The sequence below is a fragment of the Anabrus simplex genome, chromosome 1 (assembly GCF_040414725.1).
Source record: "Anabrus simplex isolate iqAnaSimp1 chromosome 1, ASM4041472v1, whole genome shotgun sequence".
Lineage (NCBI taxonomy): Eukaryota > Metazoa > Arthropoda > Insecta > Orthoptera > Tettigoniidae > Anabrus > Anabrus simplex.
The window spans coordinates 495,258,127-495,279,049 of NC_090265.1; the positions used below are offsets into that span (position 1 = coordinate 495,258,127).

Genomic DNA, 20,923 nt, shown 5'->3' on the forward strand with positions numbered 1-20,923 from the left:
CAAAATGACAAGGCCATTCAGATGGCTCAACAATTGTTTTCGGATACGCAAATAGAGGGAAAACTAGCATGCATCAAAGCAAATTTCAATTCCTTGTCGTCAATTATTACACATCTTCAGGAGAGAGACGTGGCTCTAGAAAAAAATGATCAATTTAGTCAGAGCAGCCACAGACAAATTAAAATGCATTTGTGGTGATTCTGGTGTGGCAGTATCAGACAAACTGAAACGTATTCAAGACAAGAACTCGGGTTTTAATGTTTTGTGTTCCATCTCTCGGATTTTGGTGGGTGAAAATTTCAGCATTATTGGCATTGAAGAAGAACTTACATCCAGTTATTTAGTGCACTTCAAGTATGCTCCAATAGCATCCATCGACGTTGAAAGGAACTTTTCAAAATACAAAAACATGCTGGTCAACAATTGTCATTCTTTATCCTGTGAGAATCTACGAATGGTCACAGTCATCTACTGTTACACGGAGCAAGGTAAACCTGTATAGCCAGTCATGTATTTTAAGTGCACATTTTTCTTATTATCTCTAATTTGATAAAGAATTAGAGTACCTAACGGTGAAATTCTCTCTTTTTTGCTCTTCAGATGTTGCAGCCTTAAAGTTCTACATACCATGAAGTGTTATTTTCCTTGAAGAAAAGAACATAGAACTTGGAGTGCCAAACAATAGACTGAAATAATAACCAGTTTTTGTGTGCAAATAATTTGCATTTGTCATATAATAATTAAATTATATTAGGTACCTATTATAATAACTTCAACGTACAATGACGCTGTCTGTTTGCATTTTTGTGTGATGAAATTGTGTGTTTCATTCACATTTTTAGGTCACTTTTTAAGTTTTCGGGTTATTTTATGGGATATTTGCAGTCATTTTATAGGTCATTTTTTAAACATTTTTAGGACATCAAAATCTGGGTCCAGCAAATCACATACAGTTATGCCTAGCTAAACATAATTTCATTCAATTGTTGCCTCTTTATTTCTCAAACTGATTAAAAATTTATAGAAAAATCAAACAATTTCTAATACAAGAAAAAAAGTACTTACAAGAAAGAAGAATGGATCAAAATGATTCCATACAACCCGTTCAATTTCACCTTCAACCTGCCAAGCCTTAAATGTATCAGCGGCTCGGCAATCAAACACCCGAGCCAGACTATCAAACAGAGAAGAGCAATGTTTTAGGAAAGAGATTCTTAACTCTCTCATTAATGAGAACATCAAAGACAAAGCCAAGCAAAAGTTAGGGATCACATAAACTTAGAAAAAGAATGTTCTTTATTACATCAAAATACAGATTTACTCATAATAAAAAACAAGCAAATACTGTGCTGCATACTTCACTTCACCTTTCATATTTATTGCTATTCAAAAAAGGAATCACAAAATCTATTAAATTATTACTATCATCGTTATATCCACTGCATCACTGCAAAGCTAAAAATTTCAGTCAAGACATCACAAAATCTAACAATGAATGTTTACACCCCTTGAATGAATGACTTTCCACAAAATCTGTGGATGTAGTTTACTAGTTCTTGGAGAAACTCCCACGATGTCAGTTTCATTCCTTAAGTAATATTCCTTAAAAATCTCACAAAAAATAGTTTGTCTCTGGATCCCAAGATCACAGTTTTGAACCTATTGTCTCAGCTGCATATAAGCATTCAGGTTTCGACTACAATACTGTAATGCCTGAATTTGGCCTGACTTAGTGATTTTGATTTGTAAGTGTTCTGACATAGTCTGAATGCTGCTTCTATCTTTCGCCAGTTCTTCGATTGCTGCATTTTCATTGATGTGTGAAGTCAGAGTATCACCTATGTACTCTAATTTCTTAGCCCTTTTGATGTCACCATACTTGGTCTTCATTGTTCAGGATGGATCTATGGCATGTTATGTTCATATACTCTGTATTTACAAAAGATATTTGCAATCCTATTTTTTCTGCTGTTTCCTTGAAGACTTCCATCTGCTTAGTTGCAATTTGTAGGTTCTCTGTAGAAACACTACATCATCAGCAAATACAAGAAGGGAGCATGATTAGCTCAGTTGCTTAGCTGCTGGCTTTCCATTTGGAAGGCTGAGGTTCAAATCCCGGCTGATCCTGGGTTGAGATTTTAATCTAAAATATCACGTGGCTACAGGACGGGCATCCGGCCTTAAACCCCAAGCCAAAACCAAAACAAATCAGTCTGGGTGGTTCCAGAGACTGCAGAAATAACTGGAATAAGCTGAAGAAAGTTTATCAGCAAATAAAAGGCATTCAAATTTAAGCTTGGTTCTTAAGTGACTTTTGGAAAGTTGAACGGGCTAATTTTTTTTGGCCATTCTCCAATAACTTCCTCTAAAACACAACAGAACAAGAGTGGAGACAGATCATCTTGTTGTCTTAAACCTGTTTTGTTTTCAAAGGATTCTGGTAGTTCTCTTCTCCCAAAAAGATCTGGTGTTATCAGTGTTTGCTGGATAAGTGTTGTATTCTTATCACCTATTCATTCTTTTAAGCACTTTTATTAATGTGTTTTGGTCTATGGGCCCCGTGGTGTAGGGGTAGCATGCCTGCCTCTCGCCCGGAAGCCCCAGGTTCAATTCTCGGCCAGGTCAGGGATTTTCTCTCGACCTGCGGGCTGGTTCGAGGTCTACTAAGCCTATGTGATTAGAATTGAGGAGCTATCTGACGGTGAGATGGCGGCCCCGGTCTTGAAAGCCCAGAATAACGGCCAAGAGGATGCGTCGTGCTGACCACACGGCCCCTCGTAATCTGCAGGCCTTCGGGCTGAGCAGCAGTCGCTGGGCAGGCCACGGCCTGGTGTGGTTTGGTTCTGGTCTATGGAGTCTTATGCTCTTTTAAAGTCAACAAATATCATGGTTACTTCCTTGTCCGCTGCTAATGTCTTTGTTTTGATTAAGGTCTTGATGGTAAAAATCTGTTCTGCATATGACCAGCCTTTTTTATATCCACTTGGTATTCTCCTAGCTGTTGATCTATATGTTTTTCTATCCTATGCTGGAGTGCTATGGAAAGTTTCTTAAGGGTGGCTGGTAGAAGTGATATTCCTCTGTAATTATTGACATTTGTTTTGTCTCCTTTCTTGTGCAGCGGGTGGATTACAGCATCTCTCCATTCATTTGGGATCTCTCCTGTGAGCCAGATCTGTTGGAAGAGTATTTCAAGTTGTTCCAGTAAGTTACCTCCTGCATACTTCAGAAGTTCACTACAACTGAATCCTTGCCAGATGCTTTATATTTCAAATTCTTGATAATTTCCTTAATTTCCAGTTTATCTGGCAGTGTTGAATCATGAATTGTCTGTTTTATAGTGCCTGGAAGGTCATTTTATCTTGTGGAGGGTCACAGTTAAGCAGCTCTTTGAAGTGTTTAGCTAACTGTTTACAGTTCTGTTTGTTGCGAAACAGATGTTGAAGTTTTGATTTAAACATCGATATAAGTTTCTGGTGGTGATCTTGAAGTTCTATCTCTTTCAGATGATCTCTTTCAAACTTTGTTTTGGAATTCCTGAAAATTTTTGTTGTCTTCTTCCCTTGAGTCTTAAATTCTTCCAAGTTCTTTTTGGTGGAGTTCCACTTGTTCCAAGCTTTGGAACATTTCCATAGAGGATCTTCACACTTATCATTCCACCATTTCTTTAGCAAGAAAGATTGCTTGTTTTGCTGCTTCATGGATCTGTTGAGCCATTTTGTCCCACTTAGAAGAGTCTAATGTGTCAATTTCTTTCTGATACTTTACTACTATTTCCTCATTGACAATTATTATTATTATTATTATTATTATTATTATTATTACTACCCTAAAAAGAAAGTAAGCTTGTAGTTTTATGCAACTGCTGATGTAGATATTGATTCACGTAGGGAACCTGACATATTTGTCCTGAGTGAGTAAATTTATAATTCCAATATAAATGGTCCATTTTAGGAAACGGTAAATTTTCTGGTTAACTCATTCTTGGTTGCCAGTGTTTCACCCCAGTGTGCCGACTTGAGCTCATTACCTGGTAATTAGCACACCTACCAATGTATGCATGACTAGAGCATATGTCCAAATTGGCACACTGGGGTGAAACGTTGGCAACCAAGGAGTTAGCTGGAAAACTTTTAATCTCCAATAACAGACCATTTATATTGGAAATGCTGATATTGTGATTATAGCCTTGGAATCCCCAGTTCCACATAGATGTGACTTACCATTTAAAAAATCCCACATGGATTGGACAAAATTTGAGCTGTGGTCATCTTAGTGAGAAACCTGTGATTTGGCCACTCAGCTGTCTCATCCCCAATAAACACCCTGATGCTGAAATTTCTGTCCCGGTATGCTGGATGGGATTTCAACCTGCCCAAATAATACACTAGCCACTCCAAAGTTGTTTCACCTATTTTGCTGAGACCCCCCCCCTCATACACAGTCTAGGCGTTATCTGGATCAGATGGATGTTATTGCTTAATAGTGAAACAAATGGCCCCACATAATCAGCCAGAACTCTTCAATGTACCTGTGAGCATCATGTGCCTTGCCATTAATGACGACAAGCTCCATACGAGTCTGAACAACGACAACATCCCACATCATTACAGTTTCCTTCAAAAGGTGTTCTTGAGGAGAATATAACATAAAGTACATCGCTTGGAATCTTCTGCAAACTTTCTCAAGCCCAGCTGGCAAATCCAACCTGAATATTCTATCAAATGTGAAATTTACTAGGGAGAAGTCTGAACCTGTTGCAGGATAACTTGACATTTTATTAGCTTGCTATTGGTTTACCATCGCACTAACAAATCCAAGCTTTTTGATGAAGCAAGGATGGGAAAGGGCTAGAATTGTGAAGGAAGTGGCCATGTCCTTAATGTACAGACTCAATATTTGCTTGATAAAATGAGAAACAACAGGAAATCATCTTCATGGCTGCGCTGACGGAAGGGTTCGATTCCGCCAACTCCTGAAGGTACGCTTACGTTTACCAAATTTTGAATATGCTCTTATGGCCACCCCTTGGTTAGAATAATTTTACACATTGATTAATATTCAACAGAAAACACACACTCTCATGACAGTAGCAATAATGAAACAAAATGGAATTGCAATGACAAACCTTTCAAAACAACGGAAAACTGACAAACTCTCCTGGATGTGGTGTGATAGCTGAGTGAAATCGTTACGTTACTGGTTACTCACCAACAAGGCTATGGTTAGGATGCTAACCATTGTTTAAGAGATTATTAATCACGATATCAAGCCACACAAACTACAAGGTAGTAGTAGTAGTAGTAGTAGTAGTAGTAGTAGTAGTAGTAGTAGTAGTAGTCCTCAGGTAGTGATGATGATTGTTGTTTAAAGGGGCCTAACATCGAGGTCATCGGTCCCTGATGGTACGAAATGAAATGAAATGACAAATTAAAAGTACAAAATCCTCCACTGACCAGAATTCAAAACGTGAGGACGAAGATTGAATGGATGGATATGAATTTAAAACAATCAGTGGAACCGACCCGCATTGCCCCACATGCACATCAGCTGGCATAAAACAATAGTATCACTGACCAAGGGACTGCTTCTATAGCACAATACTAAACTCACAGGTAATGAAATTCGCACATGTATTACAGACCTATGTTTTCGCACAATGTGGCGCCATTTACAGGCAATGCAAACCTATGAAACCTATGGGTTCCATCATCCCATGGTGTCGCTCATATAGTGCTACTAATCACAGGTACTGTAAAAGCTGTCGCGCTCTCGTTTGCTAATCACATACCTATTTGGTACCTAACATAGTGGTACTATGCGCAAGTAAAAGCAACCCATGGTGTTCCCCGCATGGTGGTACTAATCACAAGTAGTTTCATGGTTCTAATATAATCATCCCTTGGTCACCCCTTATGACAGGATGGGTATACCGTGGGTGTATTCTTCGTCTGCGACCCCCACCCACAGGGGGTTCTCAGGTACTGAGTTGCAGAGCTTGTGAAGAGGTGCCATCTAGGCAACCTACCCACCAACGACAACATTCCAACTGTTCAGTAGTCTAGCAACAAAAGCAGTATTGCACTGGACAAATACTGCAATCACATTAATTTAATTTTGTTGGGAAGAATGAGTGTGCCACCAGAGACCTTTAACATGCCAATAATTCGACTACCTCAGTCGCGATCACACTTGCGAACTTGAGATCATGAGTTGGATACCACTGATCATCAGAGGCATCTTTTTCTCAGGTGTGAAGTATGGCCATAACAACAAAGAAAGAAAAAAAAACCAACATAGCAGTTATTGTATTTCTATCTATTCTATTGGATTCAAAAGCATAATCAAATACATTTTGACAAGAGTAATTCAATATTCAAATTACAAACAACAAAATTTTAGCCCACTAATTGTGTTGATAAATGTGCTTCAGTCTACAATACAGTTATCTGTGCAGCAAGCTTCTATCACAAAGATGGTAAATGTATGAGGAATACACCATGGGATATTGTTTAAATGCTTAAACATTTTTGGGAGGGAGGGACACTCTAGAAGACAGCAAACATACCAGTTGAAAGAAAACATCAGTGCCTACAATGGACAATAGTTGGTTAAAACCAAATCAAATTGTGGATGATTTTATTTCAGTATGATGGCACCTGTCCTGACCCATTTCATGCTAATCTGAAAGAAGACAAGTCTTGACTACACAGAACACTGTACCCCATGGAGTAATAGGAAGAGTTCTCTAAGTGCAATTACAATTACACTGGCATAATGTTTTGTTCATCAACTGTTTCTTGCATCATCTTGTGTATGTATTATCTGCACACTTTATCTTGGTGCATTTGTGTACGGGGGTGAGGAGTAAGGAGGGAGCTGTCCCGGTATCGATAGTGCTGCCTGGTGCTGCCAACTGAATGAAAATGACATCTGAATTGAATCGAGAATATGATCGATCGATATGAAATTTCTAAAACGTTATCATCTTAAGCCAACAACTATGTCACATACACATTATATAACACTATAAAACATTTCTCGATGCGAATCTTGTTTCTAGTATGAATTCTATACGTTGGCTTTGTTGTGTAAACAACAACAGTACTAGTACGTAAAGTGTATGTCAGATGTCGCACAACGATGCTTAAGCGATTCATAGTTTGTGTTTCAAAGGTTGCCAGTACGAATCTCGAAGATCACCGAGGTCGACCGATTCAGCACTAGGGTGTAAATGCACCAAGATAAAGTGTGCGGATAATACATTCCTTATTATAACAAAAGCAAATCTAATTATGTCCTGCCAACTGTGTAGCTTAAATATAGTAGAAGTTTGTTATTCATAACGGCAAAAAATGTACTCGTTATAGCGCAGGGCACAACAAATCCCAGCAGCCTAAAATTCTTCCTTTGGTGCCTTCTGTTTCGAGTGTAATCTCCCCCTTGATATATTTAATTCCAGGTTTGTTGTCGCCTGTCTATTGCAAAGCACAAGTAATAATACACAACCCCTTGATGCTCCATACGATTTATAGATCTCTGTTGAACAAGATTAGGTAAAGGTGGGAGTCTTGGTAAGTATGGGCAATTTCTAATTTTATATTAATGTTATTACCATTTTAAATAATAATTAAGGCAGCATTATATAAGCAATATAAGAACAATTAATGATAAGTTAGAATGTCTGAGTGTCAAAAAAACTTCTCGTAAAGGAAAGTGTTACAGACATAGAAATAACTCAAATATTCTCAAGCAAATGACACAAATAATATATTGTACATCTTCTTAGAGCTGTTATTGTAAAGTGAAACAGAACATACTCTCGCGGAATTTATTCCATATGTTGATAGCATACAAAGCTCTTCGGTGTGTGCATGGACACAAAAGGCACAAAGAATGTCTTGTAAAGTAAGGTTTGTTCCTTGTATCATATTTGTTTTTAGATAGGTAGATAAATAATGTTTAAGCTTAAAGTTATTAATCCTTTAACATGTCAGACTAATATAAGCTTATACAAATGAATTGTACAATTTGGTGTTGTTGACAATATTCACTTTATTTACATTTTTTATAATTTACAAGTTTCTTAGAACGGTATCAAAGGATGCAACAATTGGCTTGTTTCTTAAATTTGTATACAGAGGTGGGGAAAATACTTTGAACAGCTTTACAACATACCTTGGTACAAGGAGAAATCAAAGAACCCGATATAGTGCAGATGGAAGATAAGGAAAACGAGGTGTCCATGGCAGAGACTGAGTGGGCCACTATAAGAATGAAATGAGGCAAGGTGTGGGAGAAGTGTTGGTATAGGCGAAGATGGTTTGGTAATGAGATGGTTTAATTTATTGCTGAAACTTTTGGAGTTGGAGAGATGATTGTATTAAGTGCGGGTTGGTAAATGTAGTGTATGATGGATTGAAGGGCGAGTGCGGAATGTTGGTTGTTATGGTTTGGACAGAGAGTAAGTTAGAGGACAATGAAGATGACGTATGTGCTGAATCCACAAGGACACGTAATGAGTGGTGGTTGCGATAGCAAATGTAATGCTGAGCATGGCTTGGGTTTTAAAATGAGATCAAGCATGACTAAATAATGGGCAAGTTGCAACATGAGAGGGAGTAATGCATTGAAATAAGAGTGGTATTTAAGGTAAGTGTGGAGGGAGACCAGTGTTGAAATTTGATTGTAAGTTATTATGATTTTCTGCTGGGTTAGGATTGTGTTATTTATTGTTGTGAACGTGGATGACTTTTGTTTGGGTTATGGCTGGTTAGAATGTAAGTGCTGACTGTCGATGTTTTGGTATTGATCGGGAGTATGTCAGGGAAAATGAATGTGACGAAAGATACTGTAGGCATAAGGACAAGTGATGAGTTTGCTGGATCCTCGAGCCGAGGACTGCTACAGAATTGTTATCATTTTTGTTATTATTTATTCCTATTATCTCTATTATCATTATTATATTATTATGTATTTAGTTATTATTATTATTATTATTATTATTATTATTATTATTATTATTATTATTATCATTATTATTTTATTATTATTATTATTTTTTTTTTTATAATTATTAATATTGTGTCTTATTGCTTTGTGAACATGTAATGGGGCGGAAAGCCTGTTTGTTCATAAATAAATAAGTATAAGTATAATAGAAATGAGGCAAGGCAGCTGGAATTGACGAGGTCACCATAGAAATGATAATAGCAGCAGGAGCAGTTGGTCTACAGTGGTTGTATAGACTCTTCAGAGTGATATGGAGAGAAAAGAATGTTCCAAACGAGTGGACAAAAGGAGTCATTATACCAATTTTCAAGAAAGGAGACAGGAAGCAATGTGAAAATTACCTAGGAGTGAAAAAGATACCTCATACAGCTAAGATCCTTGAAAGAATCTTGGATAAATGAATAAGAGACAGAGTAGAGGTAAAATTGGCAGAACACCAGTATGGATTCTGAAGAGGCAGGTCCACATTTGACCCAATATTTACATTGCGTCAAATGATGGAAAGGTATTGGGAATATGGAAAGGACATGGTAGTAATGTTTCTAGATACTGAAAAGGCATATGACAGTGTCCCAAGGAATTTGGTATGGAAAACATTGACAGAGGCACAGATTGGGAATGAAACAATGCAGATGGTAATAGCATTGTGTAAAAATTGCAAAAGCTGTGTTAGGACCAGAGTGGGTCAAACTGAATGGTTCAGAGTTGAGAAAGGCTTAAGACAGGGAAGTGTATTGTCTCCCTTACTCTTCATTATAATCATGGATAGAATTCTACATAATATCAAGGAGAAGATGATGGGCGAGCAAGTAAAGTTTATGCTCTCTGCTGATGACATTGTAGTCTGAGGAGATAATGAAGAGAAAGTACAGACACAAGTTGATTTATGGAATGAGGAGGTAAGAAATTTTGGAATAAGATTAGTACTGCGAAAAGCAAGACTCTGATCATGACAAGAGGTAACAGAAAATCCATGGGGGTGATAAAAACAGGAAACGAACCTCTTGAAGTAGTGAAAATTTTTATAAATATTTGGGCAGCGTGATGTCACAAGATGGAAATTTGGATGAAGAAATTGATTTAAGAATACAACAGTCTGTAAATTTCTATCAGTGTGTGTGACATTGTATGGAACAAAGATGTGCCAATGAAGTGCAAGAAGGTTTTATACTTGTCCTGTTATAAACTTATACTGACCTATGCTTCAGCAACCTGGACGTTGACTAAGCAGAACCAAAGTAAGATACAAGCAGCTGAAATGAGGTTCTTGAGGAGCATATGGGGAAAGACAAGATGAGATAGAATATGAAATGAGGAAGTAAGGAGAAGCGTGCAAGTGTGTAAACTTCAAGAAGAGATTGATATAGCAAAGCTAAAATGGTTTGTACACACGATGAGAATGTCAGGAGAGAGAATACCAAAGAGAACATTCATGGATACAGAGACTGGAAAGAGATGGAGGAGCTCTGTTGTGAACTGTATTGCAAATAGAGGAGTTGCTAGCAATAAAGTACTAGAAGAGGAATGGTGGAAAGATAGAGTAAGGTGTCCTGCTTCTTTACATTTTGTGGTAAACTGTTGTAGTGTATAAAACTATAAAATCACAATACCTAGGGCAAGTGTACATAGCGAGAAAATGATACGGTTCGATGATGGATCACATTTTGTGGAAAATGCTTCAGTTTTCTCATTCAAACAGTGTCACATAACCTAACTTAACCGTACTATATGTATCATGGAAGCATATTCCAAGCAGTAGAGAAATTAGAACATTCTCACTATAAATTTACATAGGAATAGCCTCTCTGAAATTTAACATGTCACAAGAAAATATAAACTAACCTCTGAAATCAGTGATGCGCTCTGTCATTAGTTGAGGTGTATCAAATTCTTACTTAATTTCAGTGTAGAGTATTAAAATTAACGATCACTTAATTAGCCTTTATTTCTAACAAATTAACAACTGCTATTGGTCAAGTTATCTACATATTTGTTATGAAAACATATTCTCCTCTTTCATTTCCGATTTTATTTAGGGAACAACAGTCGACAGGTATTACTAATCAACTCGACATCGCCTTTGAATATTGATGCGAGAGTTCGCAAGTGCACATAGCGAGAAAATGATACCAAAGGTCGCATTTTGTAGCAAAAACTTCAGATTTCTTATTCAAACAGTGTCACATAATCTAACTGAACCACATATGTACCATGGAAACATATCAAGTGCCAGTAGAAAAGTGATAGATAACTTTCTTGCCATAAATTTACATACGAACAGCCTTGCAGATTTTTTTTTTGCAAGTTGCTACACGTCGCACTGACACAGGCAGGTCTTATGGCGACGATGGGACAGGGGAGGGCTGGGAGTGGGAAGGAAGCGGCCGTGGCCTTACTTAAGGTACAGCCCCAGCATTTGCCTGGTGTGAAAATGGGAAACCACGGAAAACCATTTTTAGGGCTGCCGACATTGGGGCTTGAACCCACTATCTCCCAGATGTACACATCTGTAGTGACTTCTACCACGGTCAAATAAGCTCTTTTATTGTTTATATAGAAAAAGTGTACATACCTGTCACATGAACCTGTGAGAAGTGTCTGCCCTTCAAATGGATGCCATTCCACAGTTTGCACCTTATCACTAAAAACAGACAGCTTTGTAGATGCTTTGCATGTGTCAAGGTCCCACAGAAGAACAGTCTGGTCTACTGAACCACTTGCAAGAATGTGTCTGCAATAAATAAGAGAAAACCCAAGTAATATTTCATGATAGTATATGGAATTTTACTTACCAGAAAAGTTAAGAAAACACATAAATTAAAGAATTACAAGTAATCACAAAGAATAATTTGATAAATTATTAATTTGAGGGTAGACTTTTTTTGTTATTTGCTTTATGTTGCACAAACACAGATAGATCTTATGGCGATGGTGGGAGAGGAAAGGCTTAGGAATGGGAAGGAAGCAGCCATGGCCTTAATTAAGGTACAGCCCCAGCATTTGCATGGTGTGAAAATGGGAAACCACGGAAAACCATCTTCAGCCCACTATCTCCCGGATGCAAACACACAGCTGTACGTCCAAACCGCACGGCCAACTCGCCCGGTGAGCATAGACTAATATGCCATTTTCATATCCTATACTTCACTAGTTTCCAAGAAACAGAAATGAACAAGCAAGAGACAAAGCAAGTGATATGCAGAAAGACAGGACCACGAAATGGAACATACAATGCAGTCAACGCAATGACATTTCAGTATGGGAAGAAGGAGCCACAGAAAGAGGGGACAAGGTCAAACATTCAAACGCAATGTTGTTGTCTTCAAACAGACTGGCTCTCTCCCCATAATCCCAGTCCTTTGGCATCTGTTTCTTCTCAGTCCCTGTAGAGACACCCAGCTTCATCAGTACAGCCCGGATTTTTATGTAATATCAAAGTGCGAAATATGCACATAAACATTTACTAAACATCAGTGGAATATGTAATTAAATATGTAATATTCATAAAATATGTATTCGCATTAATGCAATAAACTTACAAAAGTGTTCATATATTCCTTTTATTATGACTTGTGGTTATGAAACAAGACAAAGTTATCCTTGTAGCTTTAGGTAATTTATTTATACAGTCTAGTGTTTTCTAATTTTGCCAGCATTAAATAATCAAATTAAAGGCATAATCAAAATACTTCAAATATTAAAAAATGTCATGTGCCGTAAATGTCAGAGTATATTACACAATGTACTGTTGTAGCTAATTTCCTGCTGCCCTCGTGCCATGATGTTTTGGCGCTGATCCTATAAAATTCTCTTACAGGCTGAGAAGGACCGTTCAACATCGCAGGAAGTCACTGGTGCATATTTTAAAAAATAAAACTAACTGGGTGAAATATCTTCTGACGGTTCTTATTCGCTTCTAATGATCTTGCAAACAGAAAAAGAGCTTGAATAACTTAGATTTCGTTTCAAGACTGCATGGAGTTTGTTAGAAACTCTGACCAAGCAGCTGAGCCACTCGGACCTATTGTATTTCAAAGACAAAGGGTTAGAAATCCCAATTTTGAAGGAATTTTAAAGCTAACTTTTACCAACTGAAATATATTCTACATGTGATGAAATTCACTAATTATTTTACTAGGCCTACAGTCTGAAAATTAAACATACTGACGAAAGTGTGATTTATGAGTTTCATGTCCATATTGACAGATTACACATATATAGATAAGAAAGGATTTCCACCTTATCAATACTGTTTATTGTAAAATTTTTATCTTACAGTACCAGTATCGACCTTATCTGATCATCATCAGCTGAACTGACACAATTTTTAAATTTTTTGAATAATTACCTACATATGTACAAACATGTTGCATTCTTCACATAATATGTAAAAATATGTAATATTACCAAGAATATGTCAAATTATGTAAAATGATACACAGGTATAACCATATCAGAACCAAAGCCAGAATAAAGACAGGGAAGGAGAAGAGAATAATGTTATTGGCTTTATGTCCCACTAACTACTTTTATGGTTTTCAGAGATGCCGAAGTGTCTTCATTTTGTCCCGCAGGAGTTCTTTTGCGTGCCAGTAAAACTACCGACACAAGACTGATGTATTTGAACACCTTCAAATACCACCAGACTGAGCCAGGATCGAACCTGCCAAGTTAGAGCCAGAAGGCCAGCGCCTCAACCATTTGAGCAACTCAGCTCGGCGGAAAAAAGATGAATATAGGTGGCAAAAGACTAAGAATACAGGATAAATACAGAGGGAGAAAATGATCCCAACATGTCAATGAAGTAAGGGAAAGGAACAAATAATTGACGAAAGTCATATGTAGAAAGATATACTGTACCTATGTGAAGATTAACCTCATCTTTTTGTGTCAGAATATTTGATCTTGTCACCTCTTTCTGGTGCTCCCTCTTCCCATATTTATCTGTCAGTGTGTTAACCTATTGCGTGTTCCTACACAAGAGCATCCTACCAACTGAGCAGGGTTTTATTCCTGCAATCTTGGACACAGCAAGTGGGTGCCTAAACAACCTCTAAGGGGATGAAACAGGGGAAAAAACCCTGAAAATGAAAATATTCATTACTCCAAAACCGCTCACCAGACAAAGCTCTATGATTGCTTCTTTATGTGCCAGATGTACAAGACAAGTTAATTTCTATGAAATCATTTGACATACGAGGTTGAAATTTCACACAATGGTTCCCCTACATATATATTATAAATAAGAAGTGGTCTTAAAGCAATACACGCCTAAGGGGTTTTTGACTGGGGGAGGGTAGGTGGGGGGTGGAGGGCGAGGATGAGGCCTGATGACAAAAATTATAAATTTCTCTGAAACTGCTTGATATACAAGGTACTCCTATATGTCTTAGATTTTGAATAAGAAGTGATCTTTAAACAATACACCCCTAAGGGATTTAGACTGGGAGAGTGAGGCCTGATGACAAAAATAATCATTTCTCTGAAACCGCTTGACCTACAAGGTTGAAATGTCACATGATGGTTTCTCCTCAGTGTCTTAGATTTAAAACAAGAAGTGGTCTTAAAACAATACACCTCCAAGGGGTTTCAACTGGGGGATAAGGTCTGATGACGAAAATATTTCCCCTAAACCGTATGACATGCGAGGTTGAAATTTCACGTGATGGTTACTCCTGTACATCTTAGAATTTAAATAAAAAGTGTCCGACTCATTGGCTGAAGGTTCAGAGGGTCCCAGATAGATTCCTGGCTAGGTCGGGGATTTTAACCTTCATTGGTTAATTCCAATGACTCGGGGGCTGGGTGTTTGTGCTGTCCCCAACATTCCTGCAAACTCACACACCACACATAACACTACTCTCCACCACAACAACATGCAGTTATCTACACATGGCAGATGCCACCCACCCTCATTGGAGGGTCTGCCTTACAAAGGCTGCACCCGGCTAGAAATAGCCACACGAAATTAATTATTAAATAAAAAGTGATCTTAAAATAAAATAATACAACCCTAAGGGGTTTTGACTGTGGGGAGATAAGGCCTGATGACGAAATTAATAATTTCTTTGAAACCGCTAAACACACAAGGTTGAAATTTCACTTGAATTTTATCCCTCAATATCTTAGATTTTAAATAAGAAGAGGTTGTCTTAAAATAATACACCTCCAGAGGTTCTGAATGGGAGGTAAGGTCTGATGATAAAAATATTTTTCTAAAACAGTTTGACATACGAGGTTAAAATTTCACATCATGGTTGCTCCTCTATGTCCTAGATTTTAAACAAGAAGTGGTCTTAAAACAACAACACCCTTAGGAGTTTTGATTCGGGATGAAGACTGATGAAAAAATCATTCATCCCTCCAAACTGTTTGACGTACAAAGTGGTAATTTTACAAAAAAAAAAAAGCTGTTCTTTTATATCGTAGGTGTCAAATACGATATAATTCAAAATATTTCGAGTATATAAGAATTGCGATCATGCAGAAGTTTAAGTTCTAAAACTGACCAAGGCTTCACAGCAGCCAAGATTTTAAATAAAAAGTTGTCCTAAAACAATATGCCCCTGCGAAGTTTTGACAGTTGAGGCCTGATGACAAAAATATTAATTTCTCTGAAATTGTTTGACTTACAAATTTAGGATTTCAAATGATATTGTAGGTGTTAAATAACAGGAAGTTTGAAAAACTAACCGTCAGGGAGTTAAATGTGAGTTAAGAACAAAAATAGTAATTCCTCCAAAACCATTTAATGTACAAAGATAAAATTCCAAATGGTGGTGTATACTAAGTGGTTCACCAGCCCCCTTGTGATTTAGTTGTGCGCATCCTGCCGCTTTTACTACAATTCTGAAATACATCGGTCCCTCTCTCTAAACCGGGATAATATAATGAGATGTGTGCTTACAGGCTAGAAGACAACAGGAATCTTGGGCGCCACTATTAATTCATTATGGGTACCTCAAATGAACCTGTAAAATGATCACAGACACGAAGAACACGTACTTTACAACAGGAGGTGCACACACAGACCAGAAGTAGGTATTGAACAGGCTGGGAAATGTACGCTGTATATCAATCCTCACAATAGCTCACATGGTAAGAGCGTGTTGGGATATGTAACAGTGGACAGTGCTCAAACGTTTGAATCACACCCAACTACTTTCTTTTATTTAGCAGCCAGTTGCCTGGTATGTAGCAAGGTTGCATACTTGATAGCTTCCAAAGACTGATTTGTTTATTTGGCCCTGTAAATGGCCGTATGTATCGTGGCATAGGGTATGGAGCTGGGTTGGACGAGGATGACGAGGTGATGGTCTGCGGCTAGGACACAGGCAACCAGTTAGCTACATCACACATATTCCAAGCTTCATAGACCACAGGTAATGCAAAGTGTGCTCCATTGGACTGACAAAATGCAATGGCAGGTAAGTATCTAGCTGTGCAAACTCCCTTCCTTTGACACAGCACCAAACAAAGCTTATTCACTGCCTTGTGATGTATTCCAGCGACGAGTATATGGATATGTTACTCATTTATGGAGAAGCTAGAAAGAACGCATACCTGGCACAACATCTGTACCACGCTATCTGGATAGACGACAAATGACAAACATGAAATTTCAGTGTGTGGAAAGACATATTCCGGGATACTGCATCCCTCGGTAGGACACGGCCTGTTCGAGATCATCCTGTGATGTCTGCTCACAATGAAGAAATTGTGTTCAACGCTATCTAGCATAACTCTCATACTAGCACTTGAGCCATTGCACAGGAGACAAACATCAGACGGGCATCTGTCATGCGGATATTGCATCCCACTGGTTTCACTCGTATCATCTGCACATACACTAGGAGCTCCAAGGTTATGATTTTGAAGCCAGGGTGGTGTTCTGTCAATGGACTCTACAGCATGTAGACACTGATCCTGTTTTTCTAGCAACCATCTTATTTACGGACGAAGCGCAGTTCCACAACTAAAGGACCAGTTAATTGACACAGTATCCATTACTGGAGTGTGAATATTCCCCATTGGGTACGACAGGCAGCTTTTTAGGTGCATTGGAACGTGATTGGTCCCCATTTCTTTGAGGGCCATCAGAAGGCAGAACACTATCTGCAGTTTCTCCAAGATGAACAACCACCGTTCTTGGAACAGGTGCCACTCCTTGACCATTACAGGTTGTGGTATCAACATGATGGAACTCCACCACATGCGGCGAAGGTCGTCCAGAACCATTTCCATGCGACGTATCCCGATAAATGGACAGGAAGTGGAGGACCTGTCCCCTGGCCCACCAGATCACCCAAACTTACGCCCCTGGATTATTTTCTGTAGGGCTACATAAAATGACTGTGTATGCACAGGAGCTGGCCAGTCCTGGTCACCTTAGACAGCTCATCACCGAGGCATGCCGATCCATTTCGCCGGAGATGTTGCAACGTGCCAGACGGTCCTTAAAACATTGCGCAGCTCTACATCGACTACAGAGGTAATCAGTTCAAGCAGGTGCTGTGTTAAACAACGTGGATAACTGAAACACTGTCACATGTTTCCTAGCCTCTTCCAACCCAGCACCATACTGTATGTCACCATACCAACGACCCTTTTCATTGCCAAATAAACAAATCAGTTTGTGAAACTATTAAGTATGCAACCTTGCCATATATAAGGCAATTGGCTGTTTAAAAAAATAATAAATAAATAAAAAAATAAAAAAATACTTGCATGAGCTTCGAACCCCATGCCTTCTAACCCTCTAACTCTCCACTATCACATATCACACCGCACTCTTGCTATGTGAGCTAATGAAAGGCTTCATATGCACAGTTCCCAGCCTATAAAATACCTGCTCCTGGTCTGTGTGTGCACCTCCTGTTATAAAGTACATGTTCTTCGTATCTGTGCTCGTTTTACAGGTTCATTCAAGGTATCATAATGAACTAAAAGTACGTTCATGATTCCTGCTGTTATCTAGCCAGTAAACACACATCTCGCTATATTACCCAGGTTTAGAGAGAGGAACCAATATATTTCAGAACTGTATTAAAAGCGGCAGAATCTATAAAACTAAATCGCAAGGGGCTGGTAAACTACCCAGTATTTTAAATCCCAGGTGTGAAATACAAAAGAGTTTAAAACATTCCACCCCTAAGGAGGAAAGAAAATTGTTCATCCCTCCAAAACCATATAACATACGAAGTTGTAATCTTACAAGAAGGTTGTTCTTTTATGTCCTAAGTGTCAAATATATGCTTCAAAACATTTCTCCCCTAAAAGTAATCACAATATTCATTCTTCCAAAACCGTTTCACGTAAGAACTTAAAATTTTACATGAAGGTTGATCTTACATGTCCTATTTGTCAATTAAGAAATATTTTAAAAACATTCTACACCTCCAATACTCTTTAATGTACTGTACTAGTCAAAATTTCACAGGATTGGTCGCTTCTGCATAGCCGATGTTAAATAAGATAGGGTTTTAAAACATATGAATTCTATCGGATTCAAATTAGTTTTAGATCCGAACATGATTAATCATTCCTCCAAAACCATTTGACTTACAAACTGAGGGTTTATTTTGCAGCCTCAGCCGATGGAGGTCTTGTCAAAATCTAAAACTTTCAATGATACCTTTCAGGCTAAATCCGTAGCAAAGCATGGGTATCTTGCTAGATGTTATATATAGTGCCATACATGAAACTAAATGAGGAACACAATAGCACTCTGTGCATGTACTCACGATAGAACTGGATGCACATGTACTGGAGGGTTAAAAATCGTGGAAAGTTCACATTTGTAACCCATAATCTGCCTCCAGCTTAAAAGCCGAGTCTCTTTCCTAAAATGGTTATACAGTATATTTTCCAATTTTTAAAATTGATCGTTAAGAAAATTTTCTAACTTTTTCCTACCATGACAAGATAAAACTGAAGACTGTACATATTGATTAACAAAAGAAAACTGAACTTGAATTCAGTTTTACATAGGCACAAGACTGATAACAATATATACAGGACTCTACGGTCATGCTGGGCAGGGTCCACTGCTGTCATAAAAATTACTTTTCCGAACAATTCAATTTCTAGCAAGCCTAGTTCAAAAGTGTGTTTTAAAATTATTCTTTCAGGTTACATGTGTAAGATAACCAATAAATGAATAATCAGGAGTTTGCTTTCGATGAAACTTGAAGAAACCCTAAACCAAATGCAAGTTGGCTGAACCAATTCGATGTAACAAAATGTATTCAGGATGGAAATAGCCTCCATGGTACTCTGTTTATACTATCAAAGGGTATAAAACAGAATCCCCTATTTCAGAAGTACTCAGGTACATGGCTAACTCACATACAGATCTGTTCAAATTATTAGACTCAACAGACAAATTCGTGCTATTTTGAAATATATTTAAGATACCTCTTCATAAAAGGGCCTTTTCTTGTCAGATTATTGGTGAACATATGCAACATCAGTTCCCACACAGTTTATGAACGCATCAAGCTGTTGGCAACTCTGTTTTGACCTTTAGCTGTTTTGTTTTGGAGGGATGGTCATTGCCTGTTCTGTGACTGCAAGTAGCAATTGGATTCTTGCTTCAGACAAGAGTGAAAATGTGTAGTTATGGCCACTGATGGTGGATTGTACTGTTGCTAGGGAAGTGTAGCTATCTCTAACCATTAATTTTGAGGTGATCCCATACAGTTTTATTCAATCAGTTGTTTCTTTCCAACTTCTAGTGCTGTGTACCGTATAATCGGAATGTTTTTTGATAACGGGGAAAGGCAAAGACATTTCTCCACGTAAAGTTGCAGTTGTCAATACTCTGCTGAGTGAAGGAAGGTATTCACATACGCAAATTGCACGTAAAGTGTCTTTAAGTCAAAAATCAGTGGGTAGAATTAGTGTAGAATTGAGGAAGAATACAACTTATCACCATAATAGAGTGGGAAAGTGTGGGCGAAAATCTCATTTTTTTAGACGAGGCGTTACAGCACAAAAAAATTTGGCTTTTCTCAATAGAAAATGCACTTTTAAGGACTTGAGCATTAAAATGGCAGGTCATGGATCAGCTGTTCCTCCTGGAAGTGTCCGGAGGATCTTGTGTAGTGAGGGCATCAAATGGTGCAGATCAAGGAAGAAAGCGAAGATCACCCCATCAATGGCACATTGATGTCTGGAATGGGCAAAAGAACTTCAGCACTGGTTCGATGAATGGGAGAAAGTGTGTTTATGCGATGAGTCGTATTTCAGCATTTCTGAAGAATGTTCAAGATATGTACGTCGTCGACGTGGAGAGGAATACAAGTTGGAGTGCATACGACAGACTGAAACACCCAACTGCAGTGATGGTGCGGGGTGTGATGTTCATCTATGGGCCTGAACGAATTCAAATTGTAGAGGGAACAATGAAACAGGACAATTACAAACGGGTTCTTGAAGAACAACTCCTTCCTCAGGCCGAAGAATAGTTTGACGGTGGCTCTTTCATATTCATGTATGATATGCACCTTGTCATAAGGCCAAAAAAGTGTCCAAAAGTGTCATAAAATTTTTAAAGGACAAGGATATCAGTGTTCTTCATTGGCCGGACAACAGCCCTGACGTGAATCCAATAGAAAATGTATGGAGCTTCATGAAACACAAGATGATGAAAAAGAACATAACCAACAAACATCAGCTGATTGCAGAAATAAACAATCTGTGGAATACGGATGTGGAACTGAAGGACATGTACGTAAATCTTGTGAAAAGCATGCCAAAACGGCTAAAGAGTGTCATTCAATGCAAAGGGTACCACACAAAGTACTAAAATGCTCAGTTGTAATCAGGGATTTAATTGTAATGATGTAGTAGTAATTTTGTAGGTTGATTAAGTTTTACGTATGAAGTTAAAAAGTTGGTGTGATGAATG

General features: G+C 38.1%; 1 protein-coding gene across 1 annotated transcript in view; it reads right to left on the reverse strand.

The window, feature by feature from the left end:
* Nucleotides 1-20,923, reverse strand: part of nclb (no child left behind) — a 113,880-nt gene that overhangs the window by 38,997 nt on the left and 53,960 nt on the right. The window contains exons 7-8 of the mRNA XM_067144723.2: nucleotides 11,585-11,743; nucleotides 1,066-1,174 (exon numbers count right to left, since the gene is read on the reverse strand). Of these exons, the coding sequence (XP_067000824.2) occupies nucleotides 1,066-1,174; nucleotides 11,585-11,743 (268 nt within the window). The remainder of the gene's footprint in view (nucleotides 1-1,065; nucleotides 1,175-11,584; nucleotides 11,744-20,923) is intronic.